Raw genomic sequence first — 13,951 nt, 5'->3', positions numbered from 1 at the left:
TTATTTGTGAAATTACTATTGCCCCTCTCACTTCTAAAGGTGTTAAGTGGTTGTTAACATCAAATATGAAATGTCTATTTTGCCCTTAAAATTAAGAAGTAAAAAATATGGCATTACCCTCATTTATAGAAACTATATTGCATGTCAATTATATCCTTAAAATCTTATATTTTAAAATTAATTTTGGATTTGGTGGGACCACATACTTATGATTGTTGAAACTTTCACATTCCACTTAAATTTTTCATAATTACCATGATGGAAGTTTTACAAACAAATTAGCATATAAGATCTAATTGATAGAAAATTTGGTAACATACATAATGGTCAACATATATTAGGTGATTTTCAATTTTCAGCTTTGAATTAAATTTGATATTTCTTAATATTTTAGTTTCTATTTAATTACATTTTTCTTTTATTTGGTGATTTATTTTTAGAGAAAAAAAATCACATCTTTCATTTATTTGGTGGTTTCTTTTTTAAAAAGAAAAGTAAAATTAAAGTTAATTTTTTCCTATTAAGGGTAGTATTATAACTTGAAAAAATAACAAATAAGTAAAAAGATAATTGCAGGGTTATTTTTGGGATTTTGAAAAAATATATAGATGCCACATTATCAATAAACTGACGGAGCTTAACAGTCGGGGGCATTAGTAATTGTTGACAAAGTTAAAGGTTGGAATAGTAATTTTAAAAAGTACAGGAGATAAAGTAGTAATAAAATTAAAGTACAAGGGGGCAACAGTAATTATCCATATATATTATATCATCAAGTAAAGTCAAACTTACAACCTCTTTACTAAGAGGTGGTGTTGGTTTTACTTGTGAGTTTTACCAACCAAACAATCTTATAATGGAGAAGATCTCCTAGGGAGTGCTAACTGAGCATATTTCCCTGCAATAGATAATATCTGCCAGAAAGATTTTTTAGGATAAAAAGAAGAATTTATGCTAGCCTATAGATTAGTATATTACACACGGCACCTTCTCGGAGCTCACGGAGCAGTCGTGGCGAGATATTCTCCATGGAGACGGACCAGATCCTTTGGGGATTTGCATTGTTTCATCCTTTGGCTCCTCTCATAGGAGAAATCTTCCAATAAATATAATCATGTATAAATATTTTATACAAAATTGGATTCACATCCTCTGTAATTCCTTTTCCCATAATTTTCTGTAATTCCCTCATAGGATTGTGCCATGTGGCATTTAAGTAATCCAATGGTTATCTAATTTAAACTAAATTTGAATTTTATTTAAACCCACCCATAAATTTGAATTTTATTTAAACTCTGGTTTATTGAGTAACCTTTGAATTACTGAAATGCCACATGGCACAATCCTATGAAGGAATTACAGGAAATTGTGGAGAAAGGAATTACAGAGGATGTGACTCCCACAAAATCTTGCATTAAAACATTCTACTTGATTGAATCATATTATCCCATGGGCACTAGTTGGAGATTTTCCCAAGAAAGAATCTCATCCGAAAAGGAACGCGAGACATTTGGATGGCCCTAAAGAATCTTCGCAGGCCAAGGTCCCAAGAGTCCATCAGTCAATATCTCTGCTCGTCTTAGAGAAATGTGGTCAGTTTTCACGATAGGAGTGAACAGAAGAACGTTGAGAGACCATCATGGAGTCATCTGCGCTTACTCCGCTTTCTCAGATCACTTGTTTCTCGCCAAAACCTGGTAGAAGCAGAAGCTTTGCTTTTCCTTCTCGGCTGTGGAAGCAAAGGACTACTCGAACCACTCGCCTTCATTGTCATAAGATGTTCGTTCCTGGTAGTATTTTGGAGTTTTTCTGTCATCAGTTATGATGTTCCTGGGATTGGGATCCTCGTATTAAATCGATTTGATTTGTTTTTGCAGGATTTGGAGAAGCATCGCCTGAAGCCCAAGCTGCGACAAACCTTCATAATTTCTTTACTTACATAGCTGTTAAGATCGTTGCGGCACAGCTTCAGGTTCGTTTCTAAAACAAACCTTCCCACAAAAAAAAAAACTTTGACTGGATCACGTTTGCTAGTTACTACAACTTCGTCTGCTCAAAATTATTTTCCATTGCAGAGTTATAACCCTGAGGCGTATGAGGAATTAATGGAATTCTTAGAAAGAAATCCATTAAATGATGGCAACAAGTTCTGTGCAAATTTGATGCGAGAGTCTTCAAGACATCAAAGTTTAGGTATGTCAGACCCTCAAATAGTCTCTCTTGCAATGCTTGCGTTGTTTTTCCTGATCAGTTCTCTTTGTACGGATTTGGGTAGGTAATGGGGTATAATCACTTTCCGATATAACTACTGTGATTTTCTTTAGAATTAAACATTTTAGCCATACTCTCTGCCAAAAGCTCCTGAACCGATGGAACATTGTTAGTATGAGCTTTCTAACCTATAAATTGCTTAGTCTGGCATGGTGGCCCCTTTTTGTTGGGTAATTTTCCATAATGGTCATGGTGCTTTGATGTCATCTTGAATTGTCTAACCCAAGCTTATTAAGTAGAGAAGTTCAATATAGAGTCAGAACCCCGGAGCTAGTTGATGTAGATTTTCCCTACAATTCTCAACATTTCCTAGTGATTTCACTTAATCTATCTACATTCTGGGCAAGAACTCGTGCCAGGAACTTTTCCAATTTCAGCTTTATTTGGTTTCGCTATTTTGGGTCGTATTTGCTCCTAATTTAGTAGGTAGCTCACCTATATGACAAGTTTACTGACAGTTCTTAGGATTATTTGTGCAAAGACAGTTGAAATGGAATCTTTTATATTTGTTGAACCATGTCACAGTATCTTCATTTCCTTTGTTGAAGTAGAGTTACTAGCTTGGGTTTCATACACTGTTCCCATAGAGCCCAGAAACCATCTCTTTCTTAATGTTCTGTGTTTTTTCTTATAAAGAATTTTTGACTTACATGTATATCTGGTTTTTGCTTTGTGATTGATACCATGGGAAATTCCATGTATGGCACACTTTGACGTCCATGTGGCAGCTTTAAGGATTTTAGAGGTCAGTAGTCAGTACCATATATTCAAAGAGCTGGTTCTTTTATTCCTTCTAAGTAAAATCATACTCATGGCAATAACCCAAACCTGCATTCTGTCATATCTTAATCCAGGTTCGATCTGCTTACTGCAAAAATGATTTTGAGTGGGACAATATGAGGCGGCTAGCTTATAAGGTTAGCAATTCTTCCTTTATCAAGAACTTCTTTATTATAATTTTCTCTCATTCTACTTTGTTTTGACTTATTTCACAGATGGTAAACGATTCCAACACAAAACTCATGAGGGATTATGTTTTAGAAACCAGTCATGATGTTGAGTAAGTGACATGGTGTTGGCTTGTCTCCATCTTTCTACCTCTACGTAATGGATATTCTCTTGATATATGATTGAGAATCAAACTGAACATGTAAAGAATAGCATTGCTATGGATGTAAAGCTCTCGCGAGTGGACACTGGCACCGCTGGTGACTTCAATCTGAGAAAGGCATACTTTCAGCTTTGCCATAAATATAAGAGAGAGAAGATTGACCTCTTTTGTTCACTTGCTGAATCAAGAGACACCAAGATTGGCGTTCGAATGCTCAACAAAACCGAAATCTAATGATGCTTGAAGTTCAAGGACTGTCCTAATGTAATTATTTATTCTCATCTGCTCTGTTTAGTTTCCATCCAATAATTTTTTTATGTAGTAGATTGAAGTCTTAAAGGTGCTTGAAACCACTTTGTGTACAGTAACTTCTGTTTCATCCTCTTGATTTGTTGGAACGACCATCACCTGGATTAGTAAAGAGAGTCATATGGAGGCCCCGACGCTGTAACTTGAAGAATCAATCTGACCAGGAGTCTCATGACTCATCTTGACATATTCAGGGATGTTTCTGGTACATCTCTAGCTGGAACAGACCCTTAGAGATGATGATGCGGTTCAAAGTGAAGTTTGCACAATCAATTGGAGGACCTTAAACTCTCAATGTGGTTGATAAAAGCCATATTAGGTAACTTGCCATTGCACAGCCCCCAGAGTCTTGGAAGGCTGGAATAGCATAGCATGGTTAACCATGGTGTAGTAAGCTGCCTAATCTATAGAATAGGGGAACGGTTAATACCAAGAACATCAGAGTGTCTCCAAATATTCTTTAGGCCTAATATACCAAATGCTACTAATGATCTGCAACCATTTTACACGTGAGTCCAGAAAAATCTTCTTGAAGTTCAGTTTTAGGTCAAAACAAAGTGCCTGAATCCCTCAAGCACCTTCATGTCTCTGTTCATAGAACTGTACGGCTAAATAGAGGAACCTTGTAGTCAATTAAATCCCAGCAGTCAGCTCAAGAATAATGAGGGGATCAAGTTCCGAGTAGAATTTCCTGACTAGGAAATCATATCAATCTGTTTTTAACATCTATTCTGGGAATTCAAGATATCAACTTAGAATCGAGTGGGACATCTGTTGTGAAGGTCCAAACTTTATACGCAATGCGGTTGTAATCCAACAGAGTACAAGTTTAACTAGGAAACTAATGTATGATTCTGTTGAGACTTGAGAATGGAAGTCCTGGAAGATGCGCCATCAATGTTATGTTTATTGTCAACAACACAAATATACAGATAAGTACATAGCTGCTTTCGCAAAAAAAAATGGTACAGATATAAGATTGCAATGTCTCTTTGGCCTTATGAAAAGGAATCCTATTTACCAGAGAAATTAGGATGATTTCAAAAGCCAAGAATAAAAGGGGGATGCACAGCTAGAGATGAATTGTGTAAATCAGTTATCAGACCAAGTACTTTAGCTGGTTATTTCATATATAAATTTATTTGAGTTACAACAACTCAGCCTTATCCAAGCGAAATGGGGTTGGCTACATGGATCCTTGCCTCCAATCAGAAGGTGTCAAATTCATACTTAATACAAGTATGACCCGCTTCTAACCTGTTGATCTTATTGCTCTTCTTCTTCCCTGTTCAGCTGCAAAGCTGAGCCATCAATAAAAACTATAGAGAAGATAGGACAGGCCCCTACACAAACAGAGTTTAAAAGAACCATTCCATTGTTAATATTTTCATTTCACAAAAAAAAGGGGGAAAAGTCGTATCTTCTACAAACAGAAGTACCTCAAGACGGCATTGAAATTCCGAAGAAGCCTGGATATGTCCTGTGCTAAAATATGACTGAGCATTCTCCTGAATTTTGTCCAACCTGCAAATTACTTGTCAATAAATATCATGTTGTTTACTGGTTTAAAACCTCAGCAATGGAACATAAAGGATCCCTTGGAGATCCCAAGGACAGCACTCTAAGCAAGATTCTCATAAACACAGTATGCATGAAGAGGGAGGGAAGACCAGGAGAACATGAAGAGGGAGGGAAGACCAGGAGAACCCCAAACGAGGGATCTCCCAACCAAAAACCATCCAGCATAAGGAAGTGTGATAACTGGGACAGTTGAAATTTTAATCAGAACTATAGGTTCAGGCCCCTGAGGGGTCGTTAGCAAAATCATAAAAGAAAAACAGTGCAGACTGGAGTTGGGAATTTCTCTAATGTGGTCATAAAATTAATGCCTACAACTAGAACAAACAAAATGACAAAAATGAAATAGAAGTGATGATATCTGGTAGAGATTACCTATATACATAGTTTACCATGATACCTCCACTTTGGCGAAGGCCTTTTTCTGATTGATCTGCCATCCAATTCAGCCTCTCAATCATCTGGTGATGTTAAGAAGACCGTGGTCAGAGATACATTTAAGCATTCTCAAGCCCTTTAAGAGTAATATCTCTAGGTACCAAACATGAAAAATACCATATGCATTTGCTTTGTAGCTTAGAAGAAATATGTAAGTTGATTGCAATCAAATGTAAATGGTTTGGGAATTCAAGAATAGAAGATGTTCAATGTTCTAATGGGTTTCACTCCACTGTCAAAAGTTTTGTTGCACAGAAGAAACACTTGAGTTGATTTAAATCAAATTTGATTGGGTTTGGCCATCCAAGAAGGCATAATGTTCAAAGTTTAACATTCCTTGGCCTATTACCAGTTGACAGAAAATTTAGTTTTGAACTCCCTGTACATAGGTTACTTGTCAAAATCTAAAAGATTCATCTATTGTCAAGGCCACTTTGCCTGAATTTGACACAAAAGGTTCAGTCTTGCTTTGACTATTTGAGGATATTTCTGGAAAAGGAATCCCCTATTAATTTTTAATCTGTAATTTGGCAGTTTTTATCTGCTGATAAAGCAGAAATGTCAGAAAAGGCCTTTGCTGGTTCCTAAAACCTTGTTTCAAAGGTGAAAGAAGTCCTGCATGTACATACATGTGTATACCAAAAGAGAGAAAAATAATTCGAGGGAAGGGTATATAACAATATCCTCAAGAAAATTGGCCAAGTAATGACAATGCTCAGACAACCACCAGAGTCAAGGCGTTTCTGAAAGCATCACAACAGATTAGGGATTGGTTATCAAGGAACAAATCAACCAACAACAAAACCCCGAATAAAAATAAATAAATAAAACCTATTAATTGGAGTAAAAACTTCATCATACATTGAATAAGAATGATTAAAATGTTTATCAAAAAGAAAAAGAAAAAGGAGAAAGAGAGAGAGCGAGAGAGAGAAAAAGCAGAGACCTTAGATCATTTCACTTAGAGCAAGGACAAATGAATTTCGGGTAAGTAAAGGAGAGACTGCCTAAGTGGAAGATTTAGTGCCAGAAATCTTTTAATTGGTTTGTTTCCAGGAAATCGTTGCATAAAGGAAAATCCTAGGGTAAAAAATCCAAATCAAATAAAAAGAAGTATGATTATACAGAAAAAGTTTTCATTTACATGGTTTTTACCTGGAAACAAACAGATTTGTAATGAAAATAATGCAAGGAATGATTATCAAAGAAAATGGCATTGGACAAGCTAAAATCATGGCTAAGTCAAGTAGGTCGCCAGCTAATCATTTTCTTAATGATATCAATTTCATTTAAAACATTGAGAATAGTAATCAGCGACGACATAGTCAATCAGTCAACAGACTCAAAATAGTTATTATATTCATTGTTTACCACTAGTACGTTATGTTTTAAATCTGTAATATCAGCTAATCTTACATTCTTGAGCTTCTCAATTCATTTTGCCATCAATTTTCAAACATCTTAAGATGATATTAACGTTAGCTGTTGTGAATAACTCAATTAAAAATTTCAAGATCATAGTATTGCAGGACTCACTGCTCCATTCTGCAAGTGGAAGTTTGCAACAGAATCCAGAGCTTTCCCTCTCTTCTTCTCTTGATAAAGGTACCTGTATACATTTCACAAACATCTGTCAGTTGTAATAAAGAGCAAATTGCTCGATCATATATTCTTTTGATGCTTAGAGAGCCATCTTTAATGAGTAGTTCCCATTTTTCTCTTTTAAGTTCTGCCTTTAAGAGTATCTTGGCCATACAACAATCAATTTAACCTGAACTGTGTATGGTACCCACCAATAAGAATTTGGGTTAACTAAAACCTGGCTGGAGGGGGAGAGGGGGATGGAGTAAATTATCACTTGCCGGTGTTCAATAGTTTAATGATTAGATCTTGGGTTTTGAAAAAGCTTCTTATAGAAAGCATAACTCACCTGGCACATAATCGCATAAGGGGACCTTGTAACACTGATGATAATTTATCAGAGTTTACCCATTCATGTTTTGTAGAACTCAGCAAGTTCAACATCACTTCCATGCCATTTTTTCCGTTACAAAATTCCCTACACAACAATACTTTATTAAAATGAGACATGCTAGCAACAATAAAATCCAGCTTCAGTGCAAGAGGGAAATAGTAGCAATTTCACACAAGATCTTTAGGCTGAAACGAGTATATCCCAATGTGATATTAGATGGTTATCATCAAGGGCATCAATATAGAAAGAATATAACCGAGACAGTTCTTGAATTCTGCAAATCATTTAACAGGAGAAAATTTTCTCCAAGTTTCAGTAACTTGGCTCCAACTTCATCCCTCCAGATGAGTCACTGTGTGTATTAGGAGGAGAATAATCCGGAAAATATACAAAATGATTGTACAAGAGTAGTCAACCAGTAAAGGGTCAAACACAAAAAGCTCATATTTTATAGGTCATACTCATTATTACTTCATAAGATTTAGCTCACCCCAATTCTAACAGCTTTCTTTCTTCGTCTGACGTAAGTATGTTCTCCCTGAAAGTAGAAACCGATATGCCTGTTGATGAATGTGTTGCATCTTCTGTATCTGCTTCAGCAAGCTTTGACTGATATGCCAACTTGGAAAGGAGCCATGGCATAAATCCTGGCACAGGGCTAAGTGTGGCAAATGTCTTAAACAGAAATAAGGAATAAATGTCAGGCTCATCACTGAGCAATAAGCATGAGATGCATGAAAGTTGACTACAGAGTGATCCAGTATTGTATACCAAAGTCACAATTTCTCTGACTATCATGGAGTATAGTTTATATGATTGAACCATTATAATGGAACAGCTTTTATGATTCGACTAACAATTACAGAAATAGTTCTCAAGATTCAGCCAACTAACAATTATGGAAAAGTATCTGCGAACCTTGTCTGTTTCTCTTTCTCTCTACAAAAAATACATGGCAACTTTTCCTAAATTATGAGCAATTTAATATATAAGTACAGGATCATGATAAGCAGCAACCATGTCTAAGATTTGGTAAACTAAAAACAGATGGAAAGTTCTATTAATGCTCAAGAAGCTACACGCTTTAACTCAGGGCACATAAAAAAGTATGTGGAAGAAGGACGTAAAGATCATAAGAATCTTAGATCCTGCATGGCTTAAGAAGTACCTAAATCATGCTTAACGTTTGGTTGAAACTATCTATTTTATCAATTTTAACAAGTTGAAAAATATAAATTAAAATAAAAGGCCAGTAATAGCTCAGGAAAAAAAACAAGAAATATCAATTAAGCATGATTTAGGTGGGAATCAGAAGGCTAATTCTTAAAAATTTGGAGAAATGACATTCTTGATATGTCATACTCCTGTCCTTTTCTTATTCATCCTCGAGAAAGCGAAGGAGTATGCATGTGCTAATAGCTCCCCATAATATAGAACAATATTGATCAAATTTATCCAAGTAGCAACTAAACCACTTGAGATTTTCCGTATTCTGTCATTATCTTGTGAATTGCACTTTGCCACAGTAAAGAAATTGACACTATTATTATCAAGTGCATGCAAAACTAGTAAAACACAAATGATTAGGTATTTCAAAATGAACGTACAAATTCCATTTAATAGAAATCAGAATAAAATGTAAGTTTTGATATAGATGTGCACTTTATTTCCACTAGAGAGAGATGCTTACCGAAATATATGGCATGTCTCTTTTCAACAGTTCAACAACTCGTTTAATAAGAAACTTTCCAAGGTTGATACCCGATAAGCCTGGCTGTCAGCTTGGAAATGTATGTGTCAAATTAGACAGAAGTAAGGAATATTTGTCGGTAGAAACAGATTCATGCTTGAATCAGAAATGATGTTTACTACCAAGAAAAGGCGTAGAATAATGGAAACTACAATTTCATTTCAGGAAAGTGCAAATGTGTTTCAGAAACAGAAAAGAGTGCCACAGATTGTGGTGCTACTGATTCTCAAATAATTATCACAGTTCTCCAAACATGTATGCGATAAATTTCAATTCTAGATCCTCAGGGAATGCAAACTCTGATATCTTCAACATGGTGAGCAAAGACTTCTATTCCAAATATACCCTTCAAAAAATGGATGAGTCAAAGTTCTAGTTTCCAATGGCCATTACCTGTGTTGATGATATAGAGTAAAACAATGCACATTTTGCTTCAAATTCAGGAGTAAGAGGATCATTATGCAAAACGTCCTGATTTGAATGGAAGAAGAAATGTCACCATTAAATAGCTGTTGAAAGAATAAATGTGAATATTTTTGTTCTCTATTTTTGTAATGGGTGCGGGTAGGGGAAATACCTGTACTTTCTGAGCCACATCCTTCAGAAGTGCAACTTCAATAAAAACAAGGGGTTCACCTGAAGAAAATTTCCTAGGTAGCTCAGTTTAAGTGATTTGTGCAAACAGAAAAATATGATTCAAAAGTATAATATCTTGTTTGGCAGGTTCATCAATATTTTCAGCAGCCAAGTGCCAAAACCAAAGTAAAACCCTGGAACTAAATTTCAAGGACAATTAATGGTTGATTTGATATGTATATAATGTGAAAGCAAGACTTTCCTTTCTCACTGTTCCCCTTTTTTGCATGATGAAGACTCAAGCCTCCAGTGACCCAGTCTGGCCCATTCATGGCAGTCTCTACCTAATGGTAATCCCTCAATGGCAGACTCATGCTCTTGCAAAAACAAGTTTTTTTCTAATCAACACATCAAGAACCTGGCACCACTCACACTAGGAAATAGGGACCCAAAATACATTACCAGTGTCTAAGAAAATCAGCGTAAAGTTTAAATGTTAACATATTTGTGAATCTCAATAATTAATAATCATTACATATGAAACCCAACCTAACATAGAGGATAAGGAACCCACGACTCCACTGTAAGAAACTCCACAAGTCAAATTGCAGTCTCATTTATAACGTTATTGGAGGTCTAGGAAAGCACTTTTCGAGGGAGTACTGAAAAGTTAATGGTGACAGACAGTCAGCACTTAGGAGGATGTCTTTTTTGCTTATAGGTACACAACTTAGATGATAAAAAACAGACAAAGCTATTGATATTTAGATGTTTATTAGGGTTGGTCTATTAGTGAACCATTGGACAACTTTTAGCACACCAATAGGTCCAATACATATTATTGCAAACATTCAATGCAACAAATTATGCTTTGATTATGGAGCCGGTGTAGATCCATAATCTCTAACCTCAAATTACTGCAACAACCAACCAGAAAGAAATAAGAGTGGTTTCCAAAAACAAAAACAAGGTTACCACAGAAACTGAGGCACTAGAGCTGTTGAAGCAACTCTTGACATAAACCAAGGAAGAAAATAACATTTTCTCGAAAAGAAGAATGAACAGTCAACCAGGTATTGCAGGATGTAGATACGCAAAGCAACGACGACCAACACCCAGCCTTCTTTTCAAATCGATAAGATTACTGATTGGATGAACAGCCTAACCAAATATAAATGAATAAATGAGAATACACATAATGCACTCTCAAATAATCGCAATGTAACGATATTAGATGTAACAGCAAGAGAAGAATAATAGACCAACCTCATATGCAACAATCTTCTCCAGCAAAGATGCTGGATCATCCCATGTAATACGGTGAAGCTCTAATGCAGCAGGACTAAGCCATGTAACCAGCTTTTCTTTTAAATAGGAATCTAGTGCTCGCAAAGAAGCATTATTATCTTTCCTGTATATTTGGACAAGAATCAGTTCACAAACTTTCATAATCTTCACTTCCACCTTATTGATGATTGAAAATAATTTTGATTAGGAATAGGAAGATAATATTAAGTGCAGAGACACAAATGTTACCAAAACAAACCAAAACATTATCAAGGCACTCCATTGCAAGGGGAAAGAGGTCTTTCAAAACAAAGGAGCTACTGGATGAGGAATGCACTTAAAGGCATCATGGTGCATTGGAAAGTGTTATAAAACATGGAACTGAGGTCAACTTATGGGTGAGTGGGGAGGCCTGATTTAATTCATCAGTGTGTGTGTGATATAAAATATGGACCCATTTTAATCACCATTAAATATGAGGTCACCTTATGCGCAAGTCAGAGACCTGGTCTACTTAGTGAACCTGTTTTAGTCTTGAGGATTTCTTTTTCTTTTTTAAATTATACTTACTGCTTCAATTTTGGGAATTGTCTGTGTTGTAATGTGTTGATCTACATGGTTCTGGCCCTTATGTGACAGCTTAAGCTTTTGAGATAAGTGGAAGTAACATTTTATCAAAGCCAGTGAATTAGGTATTCAATCCCTGGTAAATTTAAATTATGCTTGGTGAAGGTGATTTTTTGAAACAAAACAGAACAGTTCCTTGTGTCACAGGGGTTCTGTTATAGGTTATGGTGCTCCCACATCTTGATTGTGTCCCCTTAGGTTGGATCATAATTGTCAACGAATCTGAAAACTATGATTTTGAAAGTTTTGAATTCATATAAAGGATGCCTGCAAGCTTGTCATTGTTGTATGCATTTGAATCAGGTGGATTCATTCCCTTTTTATAACAAATTGTTCCGTATATTCCTCAAATATTTAGAGCCCTCCCCACTTGTGTGGAACCCAAAATGAGAAAATTTTCTTTGTTGGGCACTCAGCCCCTGATTCGAATTTTAAGAGTGGTCCAGCAGAAAGGCTAGATGTACTTGAACCCTTATTATTTAAGAAACTTTAGTCCAACAAGAGGCTCTGATACGTGGTTTTGCTAGAAAATACTCTCTACATTATTTTTCCTATAAAATATTTTCTGATACAGGAAAAAACCAAAAGGAATTACTTGGCTTCGTTATAAACTTGATCAATTAAAAAAATCAGAATGTTCCCTCCCTAAAATGATGAGTTGTTTCACACTATGTTGTACGCCAATGTTCTCAGTGCCCAACAGAAGATTAGAACTACTACAGGTTATTGTTCTGTGGGAATAACTAATTTTATGAACCCCGAAAATTTGTTATTGAAATTAGTTATCAGGGAAATAATGGATCAGTTTGAAGGGGGCAAAAAAAATGTAAATATGAAACGGAAGAAATTAGAACAAAATCTTACGCAATCATATCGAGAAGGTCGGCCCGGAGAAGAGTCAAGAACTTCAGACCTCCGGGGTGGGCGTTGAGACGTTCGAAGAGAACTTCATACATTGGCTGGAGAGCGTTTCTCAGGTTTTTCTCAGTTCTATACAGAGCAGAGAGCAAGCCTTCTTCATCAATGTCAGCTGATCTAGCTTTGTCAACTGAAACAATGCAATTTCCATTGTAACGAACTTTCATGGAAGAAGAAGATATTGAATTACCCGAACAAAACTTTACCGTCAGGAAGCTCAACACCAAGGTATTTCCCTATCAATTCACGAACTCGTATCCGATTGACATCATATTCTTTAGCGAGTACAAGTAATAGTTTCCGGCGATTATCATGCGACAGATTGAAGTAACCCTGCACCCTTAATCCATTATTTGAATTACCATGAAACACAAAGTTTCTTAACATCATAGCTCAGACCTACCTCCGAGAAATCGCTCATAATCCCATCTAAGACTTCCGTTTTGTCAATAGAGATGACTGAGTGCATAGATTCTTGTACCAACTTCAATTCCCTAACGATTAACAAAGAATTACTAGCTTAATTTCATTCCAAACAAGCAGGAAGAAAAGAAAAAACAGAAGAAGCGGAAATACATAAACAGACCTCTCAGTCTGAAAAAAGGTTTCTTTCTTGCTCATCTGGAGCTGTATGTCCATCGGATTGGTGGTGCTCATTTCCAGATATCCGAACAGATTCGTTCTGCTGAAATTGCAAGCGAGACGAAATTTGATTACCAGAGGTTTCCCAACCATATGAAGAAAGATTTCGATTGAATGAAATGGATTACTTACGCTAGGAATGGAAAACTTGTTTGGGTCGACAGGTTTCATCCTTGCTCTCATCAAAATCGCCAATCCTTTTCTGTTTCTGTTCATCTCTTACACATAACACAAATACCTATTAACAGAATGTAAAAATTGATGTCGAAGAATCTAAAATTCCGTTAAGGCGTGAGATTGAAGAAGCTTCTGTGAATCGACAGAAACCAAGAGGGAAAAGAGAAGATTCAAGTCACTCACCAACGGACAGAACCCATGACCCGGCCACCACGAAGCTTGATTCCTCAACAACCCGGTTGGTTCTGCCTGAATGCAATCTGACTGGTTGAGTATATCGGTTGGAACTGAT

At 36.1% G+C, this 13,951-nt stretch overlaps 2 protein-coding genes across 2 annotated transcripts; one reads left to right on the top strand and one right to left on the bottom strand.

Moving 5' to 3' along the window:
- Positions 1-1,529: 1,529 nt before the first annotated feature.
- Positions 1,530-4,128, top strand: RBCX1 (Chaperonin-like RbcX protein). Its single transcript, XM_089168129.1, has 6 exons — positions 1,530-1,790; positions 1,878-1,972; positions 2,076-2,193; positions 3,000-3,016; positions 3,126-3,188; positions 3,267-4,128. The coding sequence occupies exons 1-6, from the start codon at positions 1,640-1,642 to the stop codon at positions 3,333-3,335; spliced, it is 513 nt and encodes a 170-aa protein (XP_089024255.1). The 5' UTR covers positions 1,530-1,639; the 3' UTR covers positions 3,336-4,128.
- A 435-nt stretch (positions 4,129-4,563) lies between these two features.
- LOC149004124 (malonyl-CoA decarboxylase family protein) lies at positions 4,564-13,824 on the bottom strand. Its single transcript, XM_089168128.1, is given in 17 exon segments — positions 4,564-4,984; positions 5,131-5,215; positions 5,645-5,730; positions 7,244-7,316; positions 7,638-7,766; positions 8,173-8,357; positions 9,373-9,456; positions 9,826-9,903; positions 10,010-10,068; positions 11,079-11,169; positions 11,275-11,419; positions 12,787-13,043; positions 13,045-13,173; positions 13,244-13,334; positions 13,427-13,446; positions 13,448-13,522; positions 13,615-13,824. Coding segments are annotated over 17 exon segments (1,698 nt in total). The 5' UTR covers positions 13,699-13,824; the 3' UTR covers positions 4,564-4,957.
- Positions 13,825-13,951: the final 127 nt, after the last annotated feature.

Source organism: Hakea prostrata, chromosome 9 (genome assembly GCF_041222555.1).
Source record: "Hakea prostrata isolate BN-2017 chromosome 9, UWA_Hpros_2, whole genome shotgun sequence".
NCBI classification, from domain to species: Eukaryota; Viridiplantae; Streptophyta; class Magnoliopsida; order Proteales; family Proteaceae; genus Hakea; species Hakea prostrata.
Note: the sequence above shows the minus strand (reverse complement) of the source record. Positions and strands in the feature narration are given on the sequence as shown.

Excerpts from the sequence above, each read along its gene's own strand:
- RBCX1 (XM_089168129.1), top strand. The coding sequence starts at position 1,640 with ATGGAGTCATCTGCGCTTACTCCGCTTTCTCAGATCACTTGTTTCTCG. Across the intron at positions 1,791-1,877 it reads TCATAAGATGTTCGTTCCTG|GATTTGGAGAAGCATCGCCT; the intron begins GTAGTATTTTGG and ends TTGTTTTTGCAG. Across the intron at positions 1,973-2,075 it reads TCGTTGCGGCACAGCTTCAG|AGTTATAACCCTGAGGCGTA; the intron begins GTTCGTTTCTAA and ends TTTCCATTGCAG.